At 33.5% G+C, this 21,136-nt stretch overlaps 1 protein-coding gene across 1 annotated transcript in view; it reads right to left on the bottom strand.

Annotated features, from left to right (window-relative positions):
• Positions 1 to 1,505: 1,505 nt before the first annotated feature.
• The window catches only part of slc6a8 (solute carrier family 6 member 8), a 31,129-nt gene continuing 11,498 nt past the window's right edge, over positions 1,506 to 21,136 (bottom strand). The window contains exons 5-13 of the mRNA XM_065248128.2: positions 18,395 to 18,529; positions 18,013 to 18,116; positions 16,202 to 16,326; positions 10,283 to 10,395; positions 9,453 to 9,590; positions 8,000 to 8,102; positions 7,738 to 7,838; positions 7,001 to 7,171; positions 1,506 to 4,925 (exon numbers count right to left, since the gene is read on the bottom strand). Coding sequence (XP_065104200.1) covers positions 4,785 to 4,925; positions 7,001 to 7,171; positions 7,738 to 7,838; positions 8,000 to 8,102; positions 9,453 to 9,590; positions 10,283 to 10,395; positions 16,202 to 16,326; positions 18,013 to 18,116; positions 18,395 to 18,529 — 1,131 coding nt within the window. The 3' untranslated portion in view covers positions 1,506 to 4,784. The remainder of the gene's footprint in view (positions 4,926 to 7,000; positions 7,172 to 7,737; positions 7,839 to 7,999; positions 8,103 to 9,452; positions 9,591 to 10,282; positions 10,396 to 16,201; positions 16,327 to 18,012; positions 18,117 to 18,394; positions 18,530 to 21,136) is intronic.

Below are 21,136 nucleotides of genomic sequence, written 5' to 3'. Positions count from 1 at the left end.
AACAACTTAAGTTAACTTTGTAAGTTGACTGTATCTTTATAACCCCCTTCCCTTTCAAAAGTACATAATATTTTGACTCGCCTACGAGTTGATAAGAAATTTTGGTAACACTTTACAATAAGGTTCATTAGTTAACTACATTAGTTAACATGAACTAATAATGAACTGCACTTATACAGCATTTATTAATCTTTGTTAATATAATTTCAACAATTACTTTATTCAAATCTTGTTAATTTTAATGCACTGTGAACTAACATGAACAAACAATTAAAAGCTTTATTTCTATTAACTAACATTAACAAATATTAATAAATCCTGTAACAAATGTATTGCTCATGGTTTGTTCATGTTAGTTATTACATTAATGAACCTTATTGTAAAGTGTTATTGAAATATTGATCTTTTTCTGTGTGTACTTTCTGGACTTTTGGTCTTATATTGGCTGAACGATTGAGCACCGAAATAAAGTCAGATTAAATATTTACATGTATTGCATGTGGTCATTGTGTCATCGGTATGCAGTTTGAGTATTAGCTGAGTATATAGACATGACATCCTGGTCTTCATCTACAGTACACAACATAATATCAAAGACTGCTGTTTGTGCCAAAGTCTTTAGGATCTCTTAACTAACACCCTGATTAAATACTATTTGCCAAAAAAATGCACCATGAAATTAAAACAACTTGGTTTTACCTACTATTTTAGGTTTTGACCTGTGAATAGCTGACATAACTTATAAAAAATAAAAGCTTTAACTAGTTTTTATGTTAAAGTAGCATAAAATGTTTTTTTTTACAGTGTATCTGAATAATATTGTCGTATTCACAACAGAGGCGAGATGGAAATCAAATCATTGTGAAGTTTGTTGCCAGTGTTCTGGTGTCCAAACATTTTAGGAATTTCAGAGATTCATTCTATGCCATTTCAAACCTGTTACATAACCACATATTATGTAATGTCAGAGCAATGTAGCATTCCTTTAAGATACTGGATTACTTAAAACATAACGGAGGAATCAATCATATACAAAACAGTCTTATCTAATATGAAATGTATGCATTTTTATGTTGCACTTTGGCGTTAAACTTATGATTCATTATAGGAAAACTTGCTATCATTGCAAATCTGTAATTGGTCATTGCATTATAAAACCAGAGAAATCACGTGGGCGCAGTATTTACTTTATTCTCATTCATGTTTGTCTTTACTGTTTACTAGCTCGCATAAATGAGTACGAGTTGATTTGGTCTGTCAGGACCGAACGTCTGTCAGGACAGGAATAGCGTGGAGCAGCTCGGCTAAACATAGTCGTCAAACTTCTGCCAGCCACAGGCCGGCTTAATATGGCAGCTGCGCTTCCCTTGACAAACTGAGCATTTGTCTTTAAAACCAGTCTGAACCGCATCTGCCGGTTACCAGGTCTGAAAGCGTCAACAGCTGTACAGCCAGGAAAAACTCACTGTACCCACACTGTATCTCCTTAAAGAAATGCAATGAGACATTTTTCATAGTGTTAGTTTATTGCCATTTGTTGCTTTGATTGGGGCAGGTGAAGTAGCACAAAATCATCACAGTGGTGTTTAGCGTTGATGCCCTTCTGACATTGAGAGGGATACACAAACATTTACTGTACACATTAGCTGCATGTTTACTAGAGTTAAAAATGGAAATCTATGGTTACATTACAGTTTATTAGCAAGCACATGAATGAAAGACTTCAGTGAGATTTTCAGGACAGTATCCCTACTCAAAAAGTTTCTCTCTTTCATCAAATAAAAGAGATGCATTCATAATCCATCTGTTCTTCTCACGTTAGACTAATCATTATTTTGCAGTGTTTTGCTAACCGAATCTACTGTAAGTTCACGTAAACACAGAAATATTTGTCTGAACAGAAGTGAAGAGGTTTATTCATTTTACTGTCATTTTATTCCCTTTAAAAATCTGTGGTGCCAATTTTGCTCCCATCTCGACCGGCCACATTCAGCAAACCTTTAGTGCAAAGATACTGTCGAGAATCAATTTGGCAGAGCACACAAAATGACAAAACATCTTTTTTAGTTTTGTTAACACATTTTTTTCTACATAAACATTTCTACACATAATCACTAGATAATAATTGATCGTAACTATTGACCAACCCGAGCTCATATTTGGATGGTAGAAAAATAATGTTCTTGAATAAGTTCCTAATTTAGTTTTTTTCCAGTTAACATTTGACTAAAATTGTTGTTGGTAAAGAGCATCCAATGAGAAAGCCCAGTCTAACGTCATATCATCTCATTCATGTGCTCTCATTGCAATAGGCAGCTGTCAATCAATCATTTTTAGATCGAATGACATTCAAGGGTTCATACTATTGGTGAATAAATAAATGTGAGAATACTGAATTGCATTAAATACGCTGTTTTTGTTCTCAAAAATGCTGTTTGTAATTTTCTTTCAGGTGATGAAATCATGGACAAAACAGAAGTGAATTCTTCACGATTTGTCTTTGCGAACCAAACTGAGCTTGGTGGTCGGCAAAAATACTGTTTTACACACAAAATCTAAAACATTTAACAACTGTAGCACTTGATATTCAAAATAAACTCAATTTCATGTGCTAGCTCACACGCGTCCTGCAACTGCATTGCAGCTTTTCAGTAATAATTCCCACACCGTATTTGAATCTTTATCAAAAGTACATACAGCCTCAAATGATTAAAATATAACACACAGATATCCAATAGCTATTCATATATTTATATATGCATATAAGCAGAATAAAAGCCTTCACAAAATAAATCTCTTATTTATTTTACAGTATGTAAAATAAAAACAAACAACAACAACAACAAAAAAAACTCATTCTAACACGATTAAAAGTGCTAGCAGATTATTTTACAACAATGTGCAAATGTATTCTGAAGCCTTACTGTATGTTATGTTGTCTAATTTGTACATACATCTACGTCAATGATTTAGTGAGCAATTTGATATTTCTAAAAAGCAGAATTCCCACAGGTCAAAATGAGGTCAGTATTTCGGGACACCTCTGTATAGTTTTGGCTATTGATAGATGATGTGACTTAAGACAAAGGCAGGTTTTGGCAATGTGTCAACCTACAAATTTGCCTGTTGTGCATTGAAAATCCCAGGCATTACATCAGAGGTCAAAATCTCTTCTCGTGTGTTTAGCAAACTGCAACAGACATTGGTAGAAAAAAATGAATACTATTTCTAAGTGCGATAAAGTTTTAGCTTTGTAAATTGACAAATCGTTTCTTGAGACAAAACTGCTTTTAAATTGAATCATATTAAATTATTCTTACTTAAAGCTAACGTTTCTGATAAAATGCATGTAAATGGAAACTGGAAATTTAAACTTAATGTTTAAATTCTATGTGTTTATTTAGTTTGCACATTTTTTGCGTAAACTAAATGTGTAAAACAATTCAATCTTAAACAAAATGCAACTTTTGGTTCTTGAGCACTTTAACTCTTTCCCCGCCATTGATGAGATAACTTGTCAATTAAGAGAAAACACTTCCCTGCCAATGACGAGTTTTTCAGGCAATCTGTATTTCCACTATTATTCACCAGATGGCGATCTTACCCAACTTATAAAACACCCATCCCCTATACTCAGTGTATGTTTTGATAATCACTGTGAATCTCTATCAAAAGTCCTTCATAAAAATGCTATTATTTCAACTTTTTGGTCAAAATTTTTTATTTTTGAAGAAACCCAACCATATTTGAGAAAAAGGTCATATAAAAAGAAAACAAATAAAAGTAGGAAGAAACGTTTTTTTTTTTGTTGTTTTTTTTAAAGCAGAAGCTCTGTTCTTTCATTTGATATATTATATGTTTATATATTTAAAAAATATATTTTTCTGAAAAAAAAAGAAAAACATTAGCAGGGAAAGAGTTAAAAAAGTGCCCCTTCATTTGTCCCCATTTATGTCTACAAAATAATAACTATAAATGTTTTTAGACACTAACAACTATCACGAGCATCAAGCACATGGTTTATTTCACTTAAACTAGGTGGATTTGATATAAATTTGTATGGCAACCAAACCCATCTTCTGACAAATGAGCAGAGATGGAAAATTGAAGTTTGGCACACAGTGATATCTTGCACAAAGTACTGAGGTCAGCTGTCTCGGATGAAGACACATAACTTAAATGAAAAAAGAAATGTTTTTTTAATGTTTGGCAACTACTGGTGTCCTTACTGATGTGAAATCTGCCACATTTGTATTATGAATATAACATCTTTGAGGAATGTGTGTTTATTAATACAACTTTATAAGATTAGACTTGAATATAGATTTGAAGGGATGTTTGTAGCTATTTTTACCATGTGCTTCTGGTTGGGATACTGTTTGATTGATATTTGTGTCAATGCAAAGAGACCCTAATGTTCAGGAAACGGACCTGTGGGAATTCTGCTCTGTGAAATGATGCACAGCTCCCAGGTTTAACAATTAACCCAGGCACAAAGCTATGAGTTGTCAGGTATAAAACCTTCCCCTCCAAAGACAAGCAGATTTAACCCACCAACTGATGATATGTGCAAGTAATATTGTTTGGTGTGCAGAGGGAAAGTAAATCTGGTCATGTGCATGCTGGAAGGTTTATAGTATTACATAAGTGTCATCATTAATAGCATCATCTGTTTTGGTTTTAAGACTGTAAAATTTCATGTAAAATGTAAAAAAAACCTCTGATGACTTCTTTAACCAGCTTGCCTTAGGAGGGTTTTTGAAGCGTTTCCCTTTGATTTGTATTTACATAACACTCTCAAATATGATCACCTTGTTCTCTTCGGTTCCAGGAGAGAGAGAGGTGAGACTTTTAATATCAATGTCAGGGGCCATGTATTCCAGATGATGGTTCCCCCACACTGGTTTGGTCAGAATATCCCAGCGCTGCATGAAAAACAAAACACACAGCATATAAATCAATGTTTTTTTTTATTTCTGTTCTGACACTTTGCTTGTTTTAAGTTCACTTTGGTATAAGATATTTGTTGGGTATTAAAGGTGCCAAAGTATGCACAGGCTCAAGCCCCAAATGTTTTTTCAAAAGCCCTGAATCTTTTCAGATCTGTAAAATGAATTCCTCCAGTACACTAGGTGGCGGCATTCAGCTTTAAACGCTCCGGTCCCCCACTCCAGTGAAAACAAATCAGAGATGCAAGTTGAAGACAAATTAATATTCTGAATCTCCCCACCAGAGTAAATGCATTTTTAAAGTGTCTTTATTATCACGGTGCCTTTGTTATTACTGTAAGTGTATAGTTATGTGATGTAAATACTGTTAAATAGTGTCAACTAATATATTAACTGCATGGCTAACGGCTAATGTGTTAGCGCTCTGGTCTAGTCTGCATGCTCTGGTGCTGGTAACATTATATTTAAAGTACATTTAATTCATTAAAACTATGAAAAAAAACTTGCTCATTGCACATATCCCTTTTTTATAGATGGATATACGATTTATTTTTTTAAGACGTCAGAAGTAAGAAGGTGAGAATAGTTACTTAGGCAGCTTATGTTGTGTCCATATGCATTTCTCTGAAATTTGCCTTCAGAAATACATTGATAGACAGTTATAAAATGTGAATCCTCAATCTCTTACATTAAAATTTCCTTATTGTCAGTGCAAATAGGGAGAGAGGAGGGTGGAGAGAGAATTGGAGTGAGAAATTGTTCTGCTAGTGAAGTCAAAATTGTTATTCTTGCTTATGAAGCTTTATAGTTACTGGATTAGCCCACAGCAAAACATATTTTGCCTATTTTTGGATAAGAGAAGTTAAAGTTTCATTGTCAAAATTTGTTATGTTACAGTTTCAAAATGAACCTTGCTTTGTTCTCTGTAATGTCATTTTGAAACTGTAACATACATTTTTTTAACAATGACACTTAAACTTCTCTTATCCAAAAATAGGATAATAAAATAGTAATAGGATTTAAAAAATTACTTTATAAAGCTGTCGTAAATGGAGAAAAAATATAAGCAGGGGACCATAGATTTGGGCTAAGCCCCCAATGTCTACATATCTGGCTCCGCCCTTGATATCTACATAGAAGGTTTGTGGCTTTGTTAGGTGAAAAGATGATCTAGAGTCAGTTTTACATGTCCATTTACAACCCTAGGATATGTCCCCAGAATGAAATGGTCTATTATTACCTTATTTGGAAGGGTCATGAATAATAATGTTGAGCTCTGCTCTGATTGGCTGTTTCTCAGAGCAGCTCCTTCCTGTGTGTGTAAACAGATCTTAGATTTGAGGAATAATCAATTGTTTGGAGATTGTTAATGGACGTTTCTGAGTGGTAAGCAAAACGTAACTGTAACGTTAATAGTAGAACTTCAACCTAAACGCTAGCATATAGCATTAACTAGCATATAGCGCTAACTCAGCAGTCACAATTTTGTTTTTAGCATTGTAGCAACACTGCACTTAATTTAATGTAGGTGCGTACATCTGGACTGTGACGTCACAGTTGGTGTTATGTTGAGATTGGTCTGTTTTCCAGCGATCTTGCAAGGAAACAATCATGTTTGAGGCTCATGATATGTCATTACCATGTACAGAGCTCTTATTATTCATCTATGCCTACATAAATACAGTTTTACATTCTATGGCACCTTTAATGTTTTATTTCAAGCAAGATTTGAAATGTATTGAGTGTGTGTGTGTTTAAAAGAAAACATAGATAGATGTGAAGCATTTGTGGTCTGTCTTTACCAATAGGAACAACAACCATTAGCCTAGTTACTATAAATAAACACATCACTTTCTCATGACCAATTCTGATGCTCATCTGTGAGGTAACTGGCCCAAAGTCCAACAGCTGAACACAACTGCTGTGTTTGTATTGATAGTATAAACCGACCAGTTTACTTGTTTGTGGGGGCTCGTCCGGGATCATGTTATCAAAGCAACACTACTGCTGTTGAATCTTGCGCTGTATTTGAATGTAACTAGTTTGCATACCTCTCTAAATGTTCCCTTGGCTCCAGCAAGCTTGTACACAAAGCTAACAGGGATGCAGAGCATGGAGGAGAGAGCAAGACACCAGCCGATCACCTCTCCCCACCACGGGTACACGTACACATTGTTGTAGGTCAGAGGCTTGTAGTTGAGCAGGTGAAATAGGAAGATACCCTGAAGGTACAAGAGATCAAAGTCCAATTCAGTCATATATTTAATGCAATTAAATAATAATTAAATTATCGTTTTACAAAACAAAAACTAAAGTGGTTAAGAAATGTAGGATAGACTACGGAGCAAAAATTCAATAACGTTTAATTAACGCGAAACTATTGCGTGCTCACATGAAACTTTCGCTTTTACATGTGCACGCGATACTTTCACGTGCGCGCGCGAAACTAAACTTAAGAAAAAAAAAATCTGCACATGAAACTAAACTTTAGAATTTTTTTACTCCAATGTCACCTTAGAAGCTCGGTAGAAGACTACTCATGTGAAGGGCTGAACAAACCTAAATGTATTTTTCAACATTTCTGTATAGTATTTCTGCTTTGCTAACTAAAAGAAGTGTTTATTCCATCTTTTATCAATTTCACAATGTTTAGCAAATTTTAAGGAAATATTCTGTAAATATAAAAATTTTGTGGCGGCTGTGTAAATTTGAGCAATTCAGTGTAGGTATCATGTCAGCATTATATCGGTAAATATGTGACATTGTTGGAGAGTTTTCAAGCACTCACCATGCAAACACATGGAGTTATAAAGGACCAGCACCACTTCATCCACGGGAATGGCCGGTAACCGATCATACGAGCTATATCGTCCATAAACCTGTCAGCACCTGCACGCAAGAACAACAACTCAGCACTTTGTCGGGTTATTTGATATAGCGCAGGTTCTGTCACTTCATCTGTCTTTGTCTTTAAATGCAACAAACATTGTGAACTAAATATTTAGTTATCAATTAACTGATCAAAAAGTCATTGGAAAATCAATTCTTACCATAAACCCACGCGACAACCACGCATTCCCAGAATGCTTGCCACAGTAGGGTCATTCCACTGGCTGAGTAGTAGTCAAAAAGCTGGAAGACGTACATCCCTCCCTGTAAACATACAGATATGATAAATCCACAATTAATTCACCCTATATACATAAAAACATGCAAGGTTTATTTAAAGTTAAAATGCATGTTTTCATAAGAAAAAATAATTTTATATAAAACTTTCTCAAAACCTGAATTAATTTTGATGTAACCAAGAATGTGTGGGTCAGACAAATAATATTAACCAATTAATTAATCAACAGATTTTTCATGTTTTGCTTGATGTGACGTTGCAGAACTTTCATGCAGTCACGTTTAAGATAAATGAACTTTTAAATGTAGGTGTGGGAGGAGCCTAAACATTCAGAACTTGAATATATATACAGTGTTGGGGAAAGTTACTTTTAAAAGTAATGCATTACAATATTAAGTTACTCCCAAAAAAGTAACTAATTGCGTTACTTAGTTACATTTCATGGAAAGTAATGCTTACGTTACTTTTTAGTTACTTTTGTGTAACTTTTTCTTGGCTCAGGTTTGATCTCTTTCATGTGTTTTTTATGACTGTAAAGTTCTGCATTCAGAGATTTCATATTTCATCACAAAAATGTTGAGTTCTGGCCTGCCATCTCAGTTTCTGAATCAAACTGTTCCCACACAGGCGTGCATAATGTTAACTACGTTTAGTTTAATTCAGTACATAATTTTTTAAACCAAATTAATTAAACTAAAAAAGTAACTTGCATTACTTTTTTAAAAAAGTAACTAAAATATTTATGTATACATTTAAAAAGTAATGCGTTACTTTACTCGTTACTTCAGAAAAGTAATATTATTACGTAATGGATGTTACTTGTAATGCGTTACCCCCAACACTGTATATATATATATATATATTTTTTTTTTTTGGGGTGTGTCCTTTTAAATGCAAATGAGTTAATCTCTGCACTAAAAGGCAGTGCCATGGTTGAATAGTGCAGATTAAGGGGCTGTATTATTATAATAGGATCCCCTTCTGACATCACAAGGGGAACCAAATAGGTTGATAGAAGCACTGGGGACCCAATTATAGCACTTGGAAAAACTCATAATATGTCCCATTTAAGACTGAATGCGCAGGCGAACTTGTGAAACGTCAATAAATCAACAAATGCAACCTGCAAGGATGTACTCTTACATGCTTTTAAATTTTTACGAAAACGATGAATCACAAGTTTCATGAGTCATACATCATCCCACACAGCAGCTGCTCACATCAGCCTCCATATGAGAATATGAACCTTAAGTCATATGAAGTGATAAAGTGATAACTATTATTCTGTTATCTGACTGATGGAGTACAATGTTTTAATGATAACATGAGAACACTAGCGCCCTAATTATCTGAGGTGTTTTATGAGATGAACTCACCTGTGTAACCATGGAGAGATCAATGATGAAGCACAATAAGCAGCAGATCGCCACCGCGATTTCACGTTGAAAGCGCATATAATACTTTCCAGGGTAAATGTCAAGAATGCCAGTTACAAAGCCCTCCACACCGACAAACTGCAAGAAATATAAAGTCAGACAGTCAGATTCTCGAGAAAATTAACATTCTCGGTTTTTTGAAGGTGATGTACTTTTTAGATTGCAGGATTATGGGAATGATAAGTGGAAAACAATAGTATAGATGCAGCTAATCCTGGGACCTCATTTATAAAGCGTGCGTACGCACAGATTTGATCGTAAAGTGTGCGTACGCATATCTTTGACGTGGAAAAGTGCTTTTTTTGGAAATATAAGCCATTCTTGCTGTTCGAAATTGGGTTTAAACATTGACAAGCGCCCTTTTATATGTCTATGACATTAGCATCTGAAGATCATTTGCAATTTATAAATTTCACATCTGAAAGAAAGGGGTACACGCGTTTTCTGCGCATAGTACGGTTTATGAATCACACCTACGCATTTTTGGTAAATGATCGTAAGATCAAATGTAGGATGGTTTCTATGAAGCATTTTATAAATGAGGCCCCTGGTTAGAAGCTTTAACTTGAAACAAACTGTTAATTTATTTCTAAAATCTGATCTGGTTGATTTAAATAATAATTCAACAACCTTAAGGACATCAACTTCAGGAGAGCCATCAGTAAATGATTACATCATTTTTTTGTCGATTCATCACAAACATTTACAAAAATAAAATGACAAGATTTTTCATTTCTGGATCAACCATCTCTGTTGCATTGGAAACTGACCTGACTGTCCAAACCCAGCAGTAGTAACATGATGAAAAACAGGGCGGCCCAGACCGGAGCCACGGGCATCATAGACACGGCTTTCGGGTACGCTATGAACGCCAAACCCGGCCCTGTGGGGAGAGGATGAAGATGAGAGGTGTGTCACCACGGCTTTAAGGCCGACCACTAGTGAGACGCACATACACACATACAGCACCAACGGAACAGAGAGATAGATAGAAAGAGAGAGAGAGAGATAAAGAAAGAGAGAGAAAGAGAGAAGCACCTGGATGAGGTGATTGAGTGATAGCTTGTACAAAAAATGGGGCGAGGGACTTTATTTTTGTTTATATATTTTATCACTGAGAACAGATTTCAGTTAGTATTACATATTATATGGATTGTAGTGTATTTACTGCTATCATAATGGATGACTATTTATAAGACAGTCACTCTCATTAGGGCATGAAGTGAGTTAATATGTAGGAAATCGATTTCACTTGAGCATTTACATTTGCAGACATTTGCTCTAATACTGTTATCACAGCACACAGATACAGAGTCCTGTTAGTCTATGCTAAGATATATAAAAATTGGTATATATATAAGCTTTATAAATTGGTAAGTGACTAGATGTTACAGTCAATGTAAACTGGAATGGGTTGACTTAATAAAAGATATTTTAAGCATATTTCTCATAAACGAATCACTAAAATGAATCATATTAAGCTTATGTTCTTGTTTTTTTTTTTTAAATCCACTTATATTGTCATAATTTAGTCTTTATTGCAATTATCTAAGGTAATGCCCAGAGTCATACAGGCAAAAGATTTCTTCTGTGTTATTAAAACGTCAAGTCCCTTGTTAAATATAAAGGACGAACAGCTCATAAACTAAGAGCGGGTTTGCTTTCGACTCTCATTATGGTTTGTGCCGCTTCATCATTTTGTAATAATAGCCTCTATGTAATGTGCATTGCATTTAGTCAGATTCACAAAACAATCTACACTGAAATGCAGAACAAACGGTGTTGTAAGACTTTAAAAAATGATGAAATTATCATTGCAAAATGCAGAAGAAAGTGAGAGAGACAAACGACTAAACTGGTGATTGAAAAGCTTTGTATGACTGAGACTTCTGAGGTCACCTAACTATCTGCGTCATATTGTCTTTAGCAGAGATCAAGAGGGATTTACGTGTGGCATCACTTTGCATTTTGGGCCTGCCTGTGTCAGACAGTCGTACAGTAGGTGCTGACTGTAGCAGAGGTGTAAATGCTAACATTAGATATCAGAGGTTTACCTGAATTGGCAGACCGCTCCAGGACCCCTCTTGAAATCGAGATGTGCACATCTCAAGAGGCAAAGTTCCTGGTTAAATAATCCTTAAATTAATACTTAAATAAAGCCAAAATATAGATATAGAGATATAAATGAATATATATCAATCACAAGATATAGAACGGGACTGAAGACATTCAAGGTAAACTGGTCAAAGCATCAGATTTATGATGGGGAATCTGTATTGATTTTTTCTAACTGTAACTGTAATGCGGTCGTGCGCTGTAGGAAAATGAAAAATAAGAAAAAGCCACACAACAATGTGTCAATGGTTTTCTTCTGGAAGTTTCTTTTCACATCACGACCCATTCGTACATCACAACATCACTCTTCAAACACACTCACAGAAAAGGTTTATTAACCTCTAAACATACAGATGACACACTGGAAGACAAACAAAGGCCAACACACACATGCATACACTTTTGCTTTTATTCATACACACACACACATTCAACACATGATTGTGTCTACACTTGTTTTTCTTTTCCTAAAGCGATTGTGTCGTATATATTATTTTACAATTTCATATTCTCCCTTTGCACCGGTACTTATTTTTCAGTTTAAATTTTACAAATTCATTGGATTTTATCGTTTCCCTTCATCGTTTCGTATGTAAACACCCTACAGCAAAAAAATACATTTCATTTTTTGTAGAAAGTAAAGCTTAATTTGAAAATATATTCAGTTTTAACCTTCATATATTAAAATAAATTTCAAAATATATTTCAGGGGCAACAAATATATTTCTAATTTTACAAAAATATATTTTTCAGTATAAGTTTAAGTATAAAATATAGTATGTATCAAATTTTTGCAGTTAAGCAGTTTCAAATTTATTTTTAACCTTTTAAAACCTGTTATGTTTACAGGTTTGTAAAATACAAAGTTTTTCTTCCAATGCAATGTTAATATAAATGCTTTAAAATAGATCAAATATATACATTTTTGTGAACATATTTCAAAATATATTTCAGCACATATATTATGTGGTCATTTTTTAAGAAATATTTAAAATTATATTTAATATTTATTTTATATTTTGAAATATTTTATATATTTTTTGCTGTATGGGACGCTTTACTCATTTCAGACATTTTAAGTCTTGAAGGTCACTCATATGAATTCAATGCTAGATTACTGGGTCATTTAAAAATATTATCACTATATAATCATGTTGTCTTGTCCTCTAACTCATTGTCTCTCCTTCAGGCTAAGAACAAGCTGTCCTTTACCGAGCATAACAAACTAAAGCTCTGTTTCTCTGCTTTTCTGCCGCAAGGTCATATTGATGTTAATGTAGAGCTACAGAGTATTAAATTACACTAAAATAAAAAACCTGCATGCTTTAAAAGAATGTATATATATATATATAAGGTCTATAAAAGAAAAGTATTCTTGATATCCAATTCATATTCAATGCCACAATTTCAGACTAAACGCTTGAATTTTTAGGTCAACCATGTTTTTATCATGTCATGTGATAAATGATTAAAGCGTGCCATAAAAAGAGTTTAACTAATAAAACAACTATGTTAAATGAAGCTTTGTGCAGTTAATGAGATGACACACTTTTAAAATAAGTTCTTTGCAGGGATTTCATAGAACTTTTGACTGAATGGTTCTTTGAGGAACCAAAAATGGTTCTACTAAGAAGAAGCATTTCTTTCAGACCTTTTTATAAACTAAAGATGCTTTTTTCACTACAAAGAAACTTTATATATTAATTGGTTCTTTTATGGCATTATAAAGCACCTTAATCTTTAAGAATGTAGGCCAGTGGAGTTTTCTTTAGTTTCTCCTGAGTCATCACATGAAATAATGTCATTAGCAAGCCTTTATTAAGCATGTTACAATACTGATATGTGACCCTGGACCATAAAACCAGTCTTAAGTATAGCACAGGCATATTTGTAGCAAAAGCCAACAATTCATTATGGGTCAAATGGGTCAAAATGATCGATTTTTGAGCCAAGTGGATTTTGCATGCAGCCTTAAAATTAATTAAGCATATTTTTATCTATTACTTTATTTCATGGACAAAATATGATCAGTTCTTCACTTTTCTGAATTTTTGCCGCTTTAATCACGTGCACAAACAATAGTGTACAAAGTCAAAGATGATGGTTCAAAGTCATTTCATAATGTTTATATCTATTCACCGCTAAAGGGAGCGCAGAATCATTAGCCTATGTGTTTTGACTCTGAGGTCAAATATGAAGCAAAAATGCCTTTCTATAATAATTTTGGTAACACTTATGCATTAGCTAAAATAAACTAACAATGATAAATACTTCCATAGCATTTATTAATTTAGTTCATGCTAATTTCGGCATTTACTAATACATTTATAAAATCAAGCTTTGTATACATAACTGTTAACATTAATTAATGCACCATGAACTAACATGAATAACTATAATTTTCCTGTTAGTCAATGCATTTACCAATGTTTACTAATACAACCTTATTGTAAAGTTGTTACCATTATAGGCTAGTTTAAAAAAATTATATGCTTTCTATGCAATTAGATAAATAATAAAGCGAAAAAAAAATCCATTACAGCATTACACTTAAATCTGTTTACATTGCATCAACGTTTATTTTGATTCACTGTTTTTGCAGTGTTGATCTTTACAGCCAATCACACACGTCATGTGACTGTTGAGTTTTTCATGTGTTAAATATCAATAAAATCATTCTTAAACACTTTCTTTTTTTATCTGTGTAGTCTGGAATATGGCGTATAAAAGGTTTTGATGTATAATTGATGTTTATAATTATGATTACAGTATGAAGGGTAGCACGGTGCCCCCTTAAAGATTTTGGTGCATGCCGCAAATATATCATAGCTTTTTGTGTGAGTGGATGCAGATGCTGAGGACTTCATTTGGACAACTTTAAAGGAGATTTACTCAATATTTAAATTAGTTTTTTGCACACTCAGATTCCAGATTTTCAAATAGTTGTATCAAAGACAAATATTGTCCTATTCAAACCACACATCAATGGAAAGTGTATTAATAAATCTCAATAAAAATGACCCTTATGGCTGGTTTTGTGGTTCAGGGTCACATACAGTATATCATAATAAACCTTAAAATGATTTAAATGTCATGAAATCTTAACCATGCTGATCTCTATGTGTGTCTTTGGAGAAGTTATACATTAGACACGTATAAACCGGTTGTAAAACATAGTGACCTTTAACCAACCGGCTAGAACAGCATTGGTAAAGTTCTGCTTTATAAAAAGGCTGCACATTCTTTTTACATCAAAGTACAGAAACTGTGAAGATTTTGGCATTTAAAGAGCGAGTTAAAATTAGCTTATAAACTACAAAATGACATACTTATTTTGTACAGTAATACATACTACTAACTAAAGTGCATACTGTACATGTGTGTGTTTGCACACCTGGATAATAAAACTCTTGTTGATTCAAAATTTCAAGCAGGTGTCACCAGATTATATTGGCAAGACTCGTATAAATATTTTTATGCTTAATTTCAAGAACACATTAAACTAGCATTAAACAAATTCAAAACCACCATCATTATAAAACTAGCTGTGCACGGGTAGATGGTTGATTAGGATTTGGGTGACAAACCCAACATGTGTTTTTCACACGGTGGGCTACAGTACAGTACAGTATGTGTAATCAGGTCACACTTTCTGCATGCGTATGCCAGTTCTCAAATTCAAATACATTCAAACACTAATCTGACTAATCTTTCTAGTGAAATCATCATGAACGATCAGTGTCTTACTCTAAAGGGGGCAGAAATGTAAGCCAGTTAAGATATAGACTCATAATACACTAATCAATGTGTTTCTGTGTGTAAATCACATTGCATTATCGGAAATAAACTTTTGTGTGAATGGAGGCCAGGACTAATTCTTATAGCTGAGACTGATGTATATCTCACAAACACACATACACCTGCATTCAGAATAGACACATTAACACATACATACATACATGCACAGACAGACAGCAATCACACAGACAATTACACACACACACACACACACACACACACACACACACACACACACACACGCACGCACGCACGCACGCACGCACGCACACACACACACACAAACACACACAGTAACAAACTGCTAGTTGTCTGGTCCCATGTACTTTAAGAGTAAATTAACATAAACATGTTATCATTTATAATCTACTTTTTAAGGATCACGTCAAACCAACAATACATTTACAGTAATACACAATACAAGTCACATATCACACTGCATTGAAATTCAATTTCCACATAATATCATCATATCACATATGCATACATTTTTCACAATGCATTCACTCATTTCAGGTAAATTCTTGCATTCATATCTATTTAATTAATTATTAACCACAACCAGCCCTGCATAAAAAATGCATTCTGGATCTGATGTAAATTATTTATCACTTCTATTCAAACACAGTACAGTACAGTACAGTACTAACATCAGAGCTGGTCATGAATATGCTTCATAAATATACACTTACATTTAAATACATAGCACATAATCATATCATACATCATAATCATGTGTACTGAAGAAAATAACAGCAGGTGCATCAGACTCTTACCTGATTCAGCAACTTTCGAGATGTCCACACCTTGCTCGGATGCCATAAAGCCCAGGATAGAGAAGACTACGAAACCAGCAAAGAAACTGGTGCCACTATTGATAAGAGCCAGTACAAATGTATCCCTGAAGAGAGAGGACAAAACAGCCATTAACTAGAGATAAGTTAAACACTAATGCAATTTACTGGTTTTCTAAACTAATCCTACATAATGTAAAGAACATTCAGTGAAAATATAACCTTGATATCTTTAATACTGACTGAGTAAGGCCATGTCAAAGATTGAAAATAATGTGAAATCAAACTTTAGCCTGCATGGTTTTCAGAGGCAGGATCATACACACACATATATAAATATTTTATTTTATAATACACCTTATTCTTTAAATAATAGTAATATCTTATATTCTGTTTTTATTCAGTTTGTTCAGATAATTTTTCTGGTAAAAAATAAAAAAAAAGATAAATAAAAAATTATATCTAAGGATGTTAATTAAGTTAATTCTGGTAAATAAATGAAAAAAAAAATCATAAATAATAAATGAAATAAAAATTAAAAAATATATCTTAGGATGTTTATTAAGTTTATTCTGGTAAATAAATGAAATGAAAAAAAATTATATCTAAGGATATTAATTAAGTTAATTCTGGTAAATAAATGAAATAAAAAATATAAATAAAAAATTATATCTAAGGATGTTGATTAAGTTAATTCTGGTAAATAAATGAAATAAAAAATAATAAATAAAAAATCATATCTCAGGATGTTAATTAAGTTAATTCTGGTAAATAAATTAAATAAAAAAATAGAAATAAAAAATTATATCTAAGGATGTTAATTAAGTTAATTCTGGTAAATAAATGAAATAAAAAATAATAAATAAAACATTATATCTAAGGATGTTAATTAAGTTGATTCTGGTAAATAAATGAAATAAAAAAGAATAAAAAAATATATCCAAGAATATTAATTAAGTTAATTCTGGTAAATAAATGAAATAAAAAAATATATAAATTAAAAATAAAAAAATTATATCTAAGGATGTTAATTCTGGTAAATAAATTAAATTAAGTAAAACAAATAAAAATAAATTATACCTAAGGATTCAGGTTATTCAGTTAATTATGGTAAATAAATGAAATAAATAAATTATAAATTAAAATAAATAAAAAATATATATCCAAGGATGTTCGGCAACCAAAATATTCTCAGACAGTTTAAAATGCTTTCCCATATGTTCACCAAAAACATAATTGTTTGTTAAAAATGTATTCGGTCTTTTTACTTATGTGCATGAACACAATAAATGCTTTTTTGGTTGCCGAAAATTCGGTGCATGCCTAATTATATCATTATTTTATCAATTGTTAAACCTTATATAATGTATTGACAAACATGATGTGTGTGTAATGTAACCCATCATGCTCATAAAAAAGCAGAATTTTAAAAAAATGTTTTACTTTGTTACTTTTTTCTTGTATTTTAGGCATCAATTTGGAGTTGGGTTTTATTAGTTAACATTACACAAGTGAATATCATCATTATAATAAAAACTGCTTTCGGTAATCAAAGCCAAAGCCGAAGAAGTGCTGATTCAATGCTTTTGACTACTAATGGATCCAAAACCCAAGAGATGAATTAAATGAGAAGCAGTTTACTCTGCTGCATCATCAAAATCCAGCTTGAGATAAAACAAGGTCAGAACACACTGACTACAGACACAACTCTTATAAAACAGAAAAATACGACGTAAGCGAAACGTCATAACAAAATCTGCCCTTGTCTCAGCAAGATTGCCGTGATGACTTACTTATAGCAGTCGTTGTTAAATCGATTATAGCTGCCGAGGGCGGTGAGAGCCCCGAGGCCGATAGCGTACGAGAAAAAGATTTGAGTGCCGGCATCGATCCAGACCTAAATGAGACAGAAATAGTTTTAACACTCAAATCCACCTTTAAAATGATTATTGAACTCTTGAGTGGCTCCATGTATACTCAGAAGATGCTTTTATCTAAAGCATCAGACAAGAAGATTGGCGTCATTATAAGTTCACTTGTATCAATAAATGAAAGAAACTGTAACATTTAAAATCAATGGCAGTCCCGCCTTTCACTTAAAAGAGCCAATCAGGTTTTAGATTCAGTTTGCACCTTTATTTTTAAGAGTGCATGGACATCTATCAGTGCTCTCACCTGTGGTTCTCCGAGCTTGGACCAATCAGGTTTAAGATAGTAGATGATGCCATCATAAGCGCCAGGAAGAGTAACACCCCTCACCATGAGAATGATCAGGACCACATATGGGAATGTGGCAGTAAAATATACAATCTGTAATAAAGAGAAAGGTCATGTTTCACTTAAGTCAGCATTTCACCTATGGTAGAAAGTGTGTCAGCCTTAAAGACAGATATTCAAATGCAATTCAGCCATATATTATCAGTAGATTTTTATGTCATAGACTTCACCAGAATGACATCTTTAATACACTTCTTATCAGTCTTCAGGGTCACATGCTGATCCGAAAAGCATGTAGCGCACGTCTCACGCTTTACTCTTATCAGATGATCGTTCATACTTCAGTAAAAAGTTATGAACGGTTGGAGTGAACTTTGAACCGTGATGATATGAGTCAAACTTTTATTAGGGGACACGTAAATGAGACGTGCTCATTCCAGGAGCAGCTTGGCTCTCTCTCATGTCACTGTTTAGTCTTTCAAGCCCGGCAGCCTTCTTTAAATGCCCCACATAGACATATAAAAGTAGGACAGACCTTTCTAGATCAAACCCAAATGTAGTTTCCAACTTTACTCGTGTCTACAAAACTTTTACAGGAGGACGAAAAGTCAACCATTTATTTGAAACAGAAACGCTGGCAGTATTTCTGATGTGCATTGTACTTTTTGAATGTTAAAGTTTACTTGCTGACAACGTGATGTACTCCAGTAGTCTAAAAATATAAAAGAGGTTACAATATAATGAACCTTGACTTTTATAAGTGATGTTTGTACTAGTTTTCACAATAGACTCCAAAATGGGGGCAAAATGTGTGTGCAAAAAGTGTCAGAGTGCATTTACTCCGGATACTCCAGTTTCCTCCCACAGTCCCAAAACATTGCCTTTCCCACAACTTGTGTATAAATGAAACGAATAATAAAATAGATGCTGGAATGGTGTTAAGAATAAATAAATAAGACTCTATAATGTTTTTCATATATTACATCTGCAAATATGTCATGGCAATGTGAGATGCACAATGAATCTACAACCATAACCTCCCAAATCAGTTCAGACTTTAGGACTCCGCTTTTCTTTAAGTCAGAGGTTCCCAAACTTTTTCAGCGTGTGGCCCCCCTTGTGTATGGTGCATTCCTTCGCGGCCCCCCAAAGAAAATTTGTGATAAAAAACTGTTCTAAAACTCAACATTTTAATTAAAGAACATTAAATTATACAAAAAAGTAGTGCTTTTGGATAGTAGCCTTATTTTTTTAGGTTTAATAACACATAATTCATGATAAATTAATGTATTTCATAAAATGTCATAAAACTGGGGCCCCTCTGGCACCATCTCGCGGCCCCCAGTTTGAAAACCACTGCTTTAAGTGAATATGAATACACACGAATACACTGCAAAAAATTATTTTCAAGAAAAAAAATCTTTGTATTTTTGTCTTGTTTTCAGTAAAAATATCTAAAAATTCTTAAATGAAGATGCTTTTTCTTGATGAGCTAAACGACCCAAGAAAATAAGTCTAGTTTTTAGACCAAAAAAATCTAATTTAAGTGATTTTGTGCATTTAACAAGCAAAAAAATTGCCAATGGGGTAAGCAAATTTTTCTTGAATTTTCTTGAATTTAGTGTTTAAGAAAACTTTTCAAGATTTTTTTCTTACCCCATTGGCAGATTTTTTTGCTTGTTTTATGCACAAAATTACTTAAATTTGATATTTTTGGTCTAAAAACTAAACTTATTTTCTTGGGTTGTTTAGCTCATCAATTAATTTAAGAATTTTTTGATATTTTTACTGAAAACAAGACAAAAATACTAAGAATTTTTTTTCTTGAAAATAATTATTTGCAGTGTAAGACTGAACTAAAAATACCATCAGTAAATAAACTTCCATGAGGTCTGTGAATCTGGGTTAATCTGATGTTTCGTATCTGTGCCTGTAATAATTAATCAGATTTTGAAATAGCCAATTAGCTTACTGTAACACAAGCTTATTGTCAATGTGTCTTTGTGTGTGTGTTTGTGTGTGCGTCACTATTTTCTGAATGAGTCTGAGTCAGTGGTTACTCACACTGCCCTTTGCATCACAGAAAAAACTATTATGGAAAAAGTTGGCAGCTAAACACGAGTTCAAACAACCTGGTCACTGTGTAACGTCTATAATGACTCTGCTTGAGTACACAAAACTAGCGAGTGCTGGTCGTGATCTTCAAGAGAGAAACAAGTAGCAGAAAAAGGGTTATTTTTTACTGAAGGTTTGTGTTAGCCCGCCTCTCAGAAGCATAGCTGTTGGCAATTGGCACGAGAACCTCGTCACATACCAATGCGGACGCTCCCTCTGACTGACCAATCACAGAGCGGCTCACTGACACGGCACTTTGTAATATTTCCCACCACACCCCCTTTGGCAAATACAGTTATGTTGCTATGGATACCATTCTGCCTCACTTCTGCACTAAAAAAACAGCAGTGGGTGGAGCTATGCGAATCAAGGTTATCAGAGAAAGTCACATTGGACTATTTGATAACAGCCGTTTAACAAGGGTAAAGAGTAAAGATGTCGTTTTTACAAAAAGAGTTTAATGTGCAAAACAACATTTTTTTCAAAAATATACTACATGACTAGTCTTCTGTTACCAAAGTTACCAAATGTTTAGACATTCATTTTTGTTATGCATCCACATTATCCAAACTTACACTGCGACCA

The sequence above is a fragment of the Paramisgurnus dabryanus genome, chromosome 11, assembly GCF_030506205.2.
Source record: "Paramisgurnus dabryanus chromosome 11, PD_genome_1.1, whole genome shotgun sequence".
In the NCBI taxonomy this organism is placed as follows: domain Eukaryota; kingdom Metazoa; phylum Chordata; class Actinopteri; order Cypriniformes; family Cobitidae; genus Paramisgurnus; species Paramisgurnus dabryanus.
The sequence above is the reverse complement of the archived record's forward strand: the minus strand, read 5'-3'. Positions and strand labels throughout refer to the sequence as shown.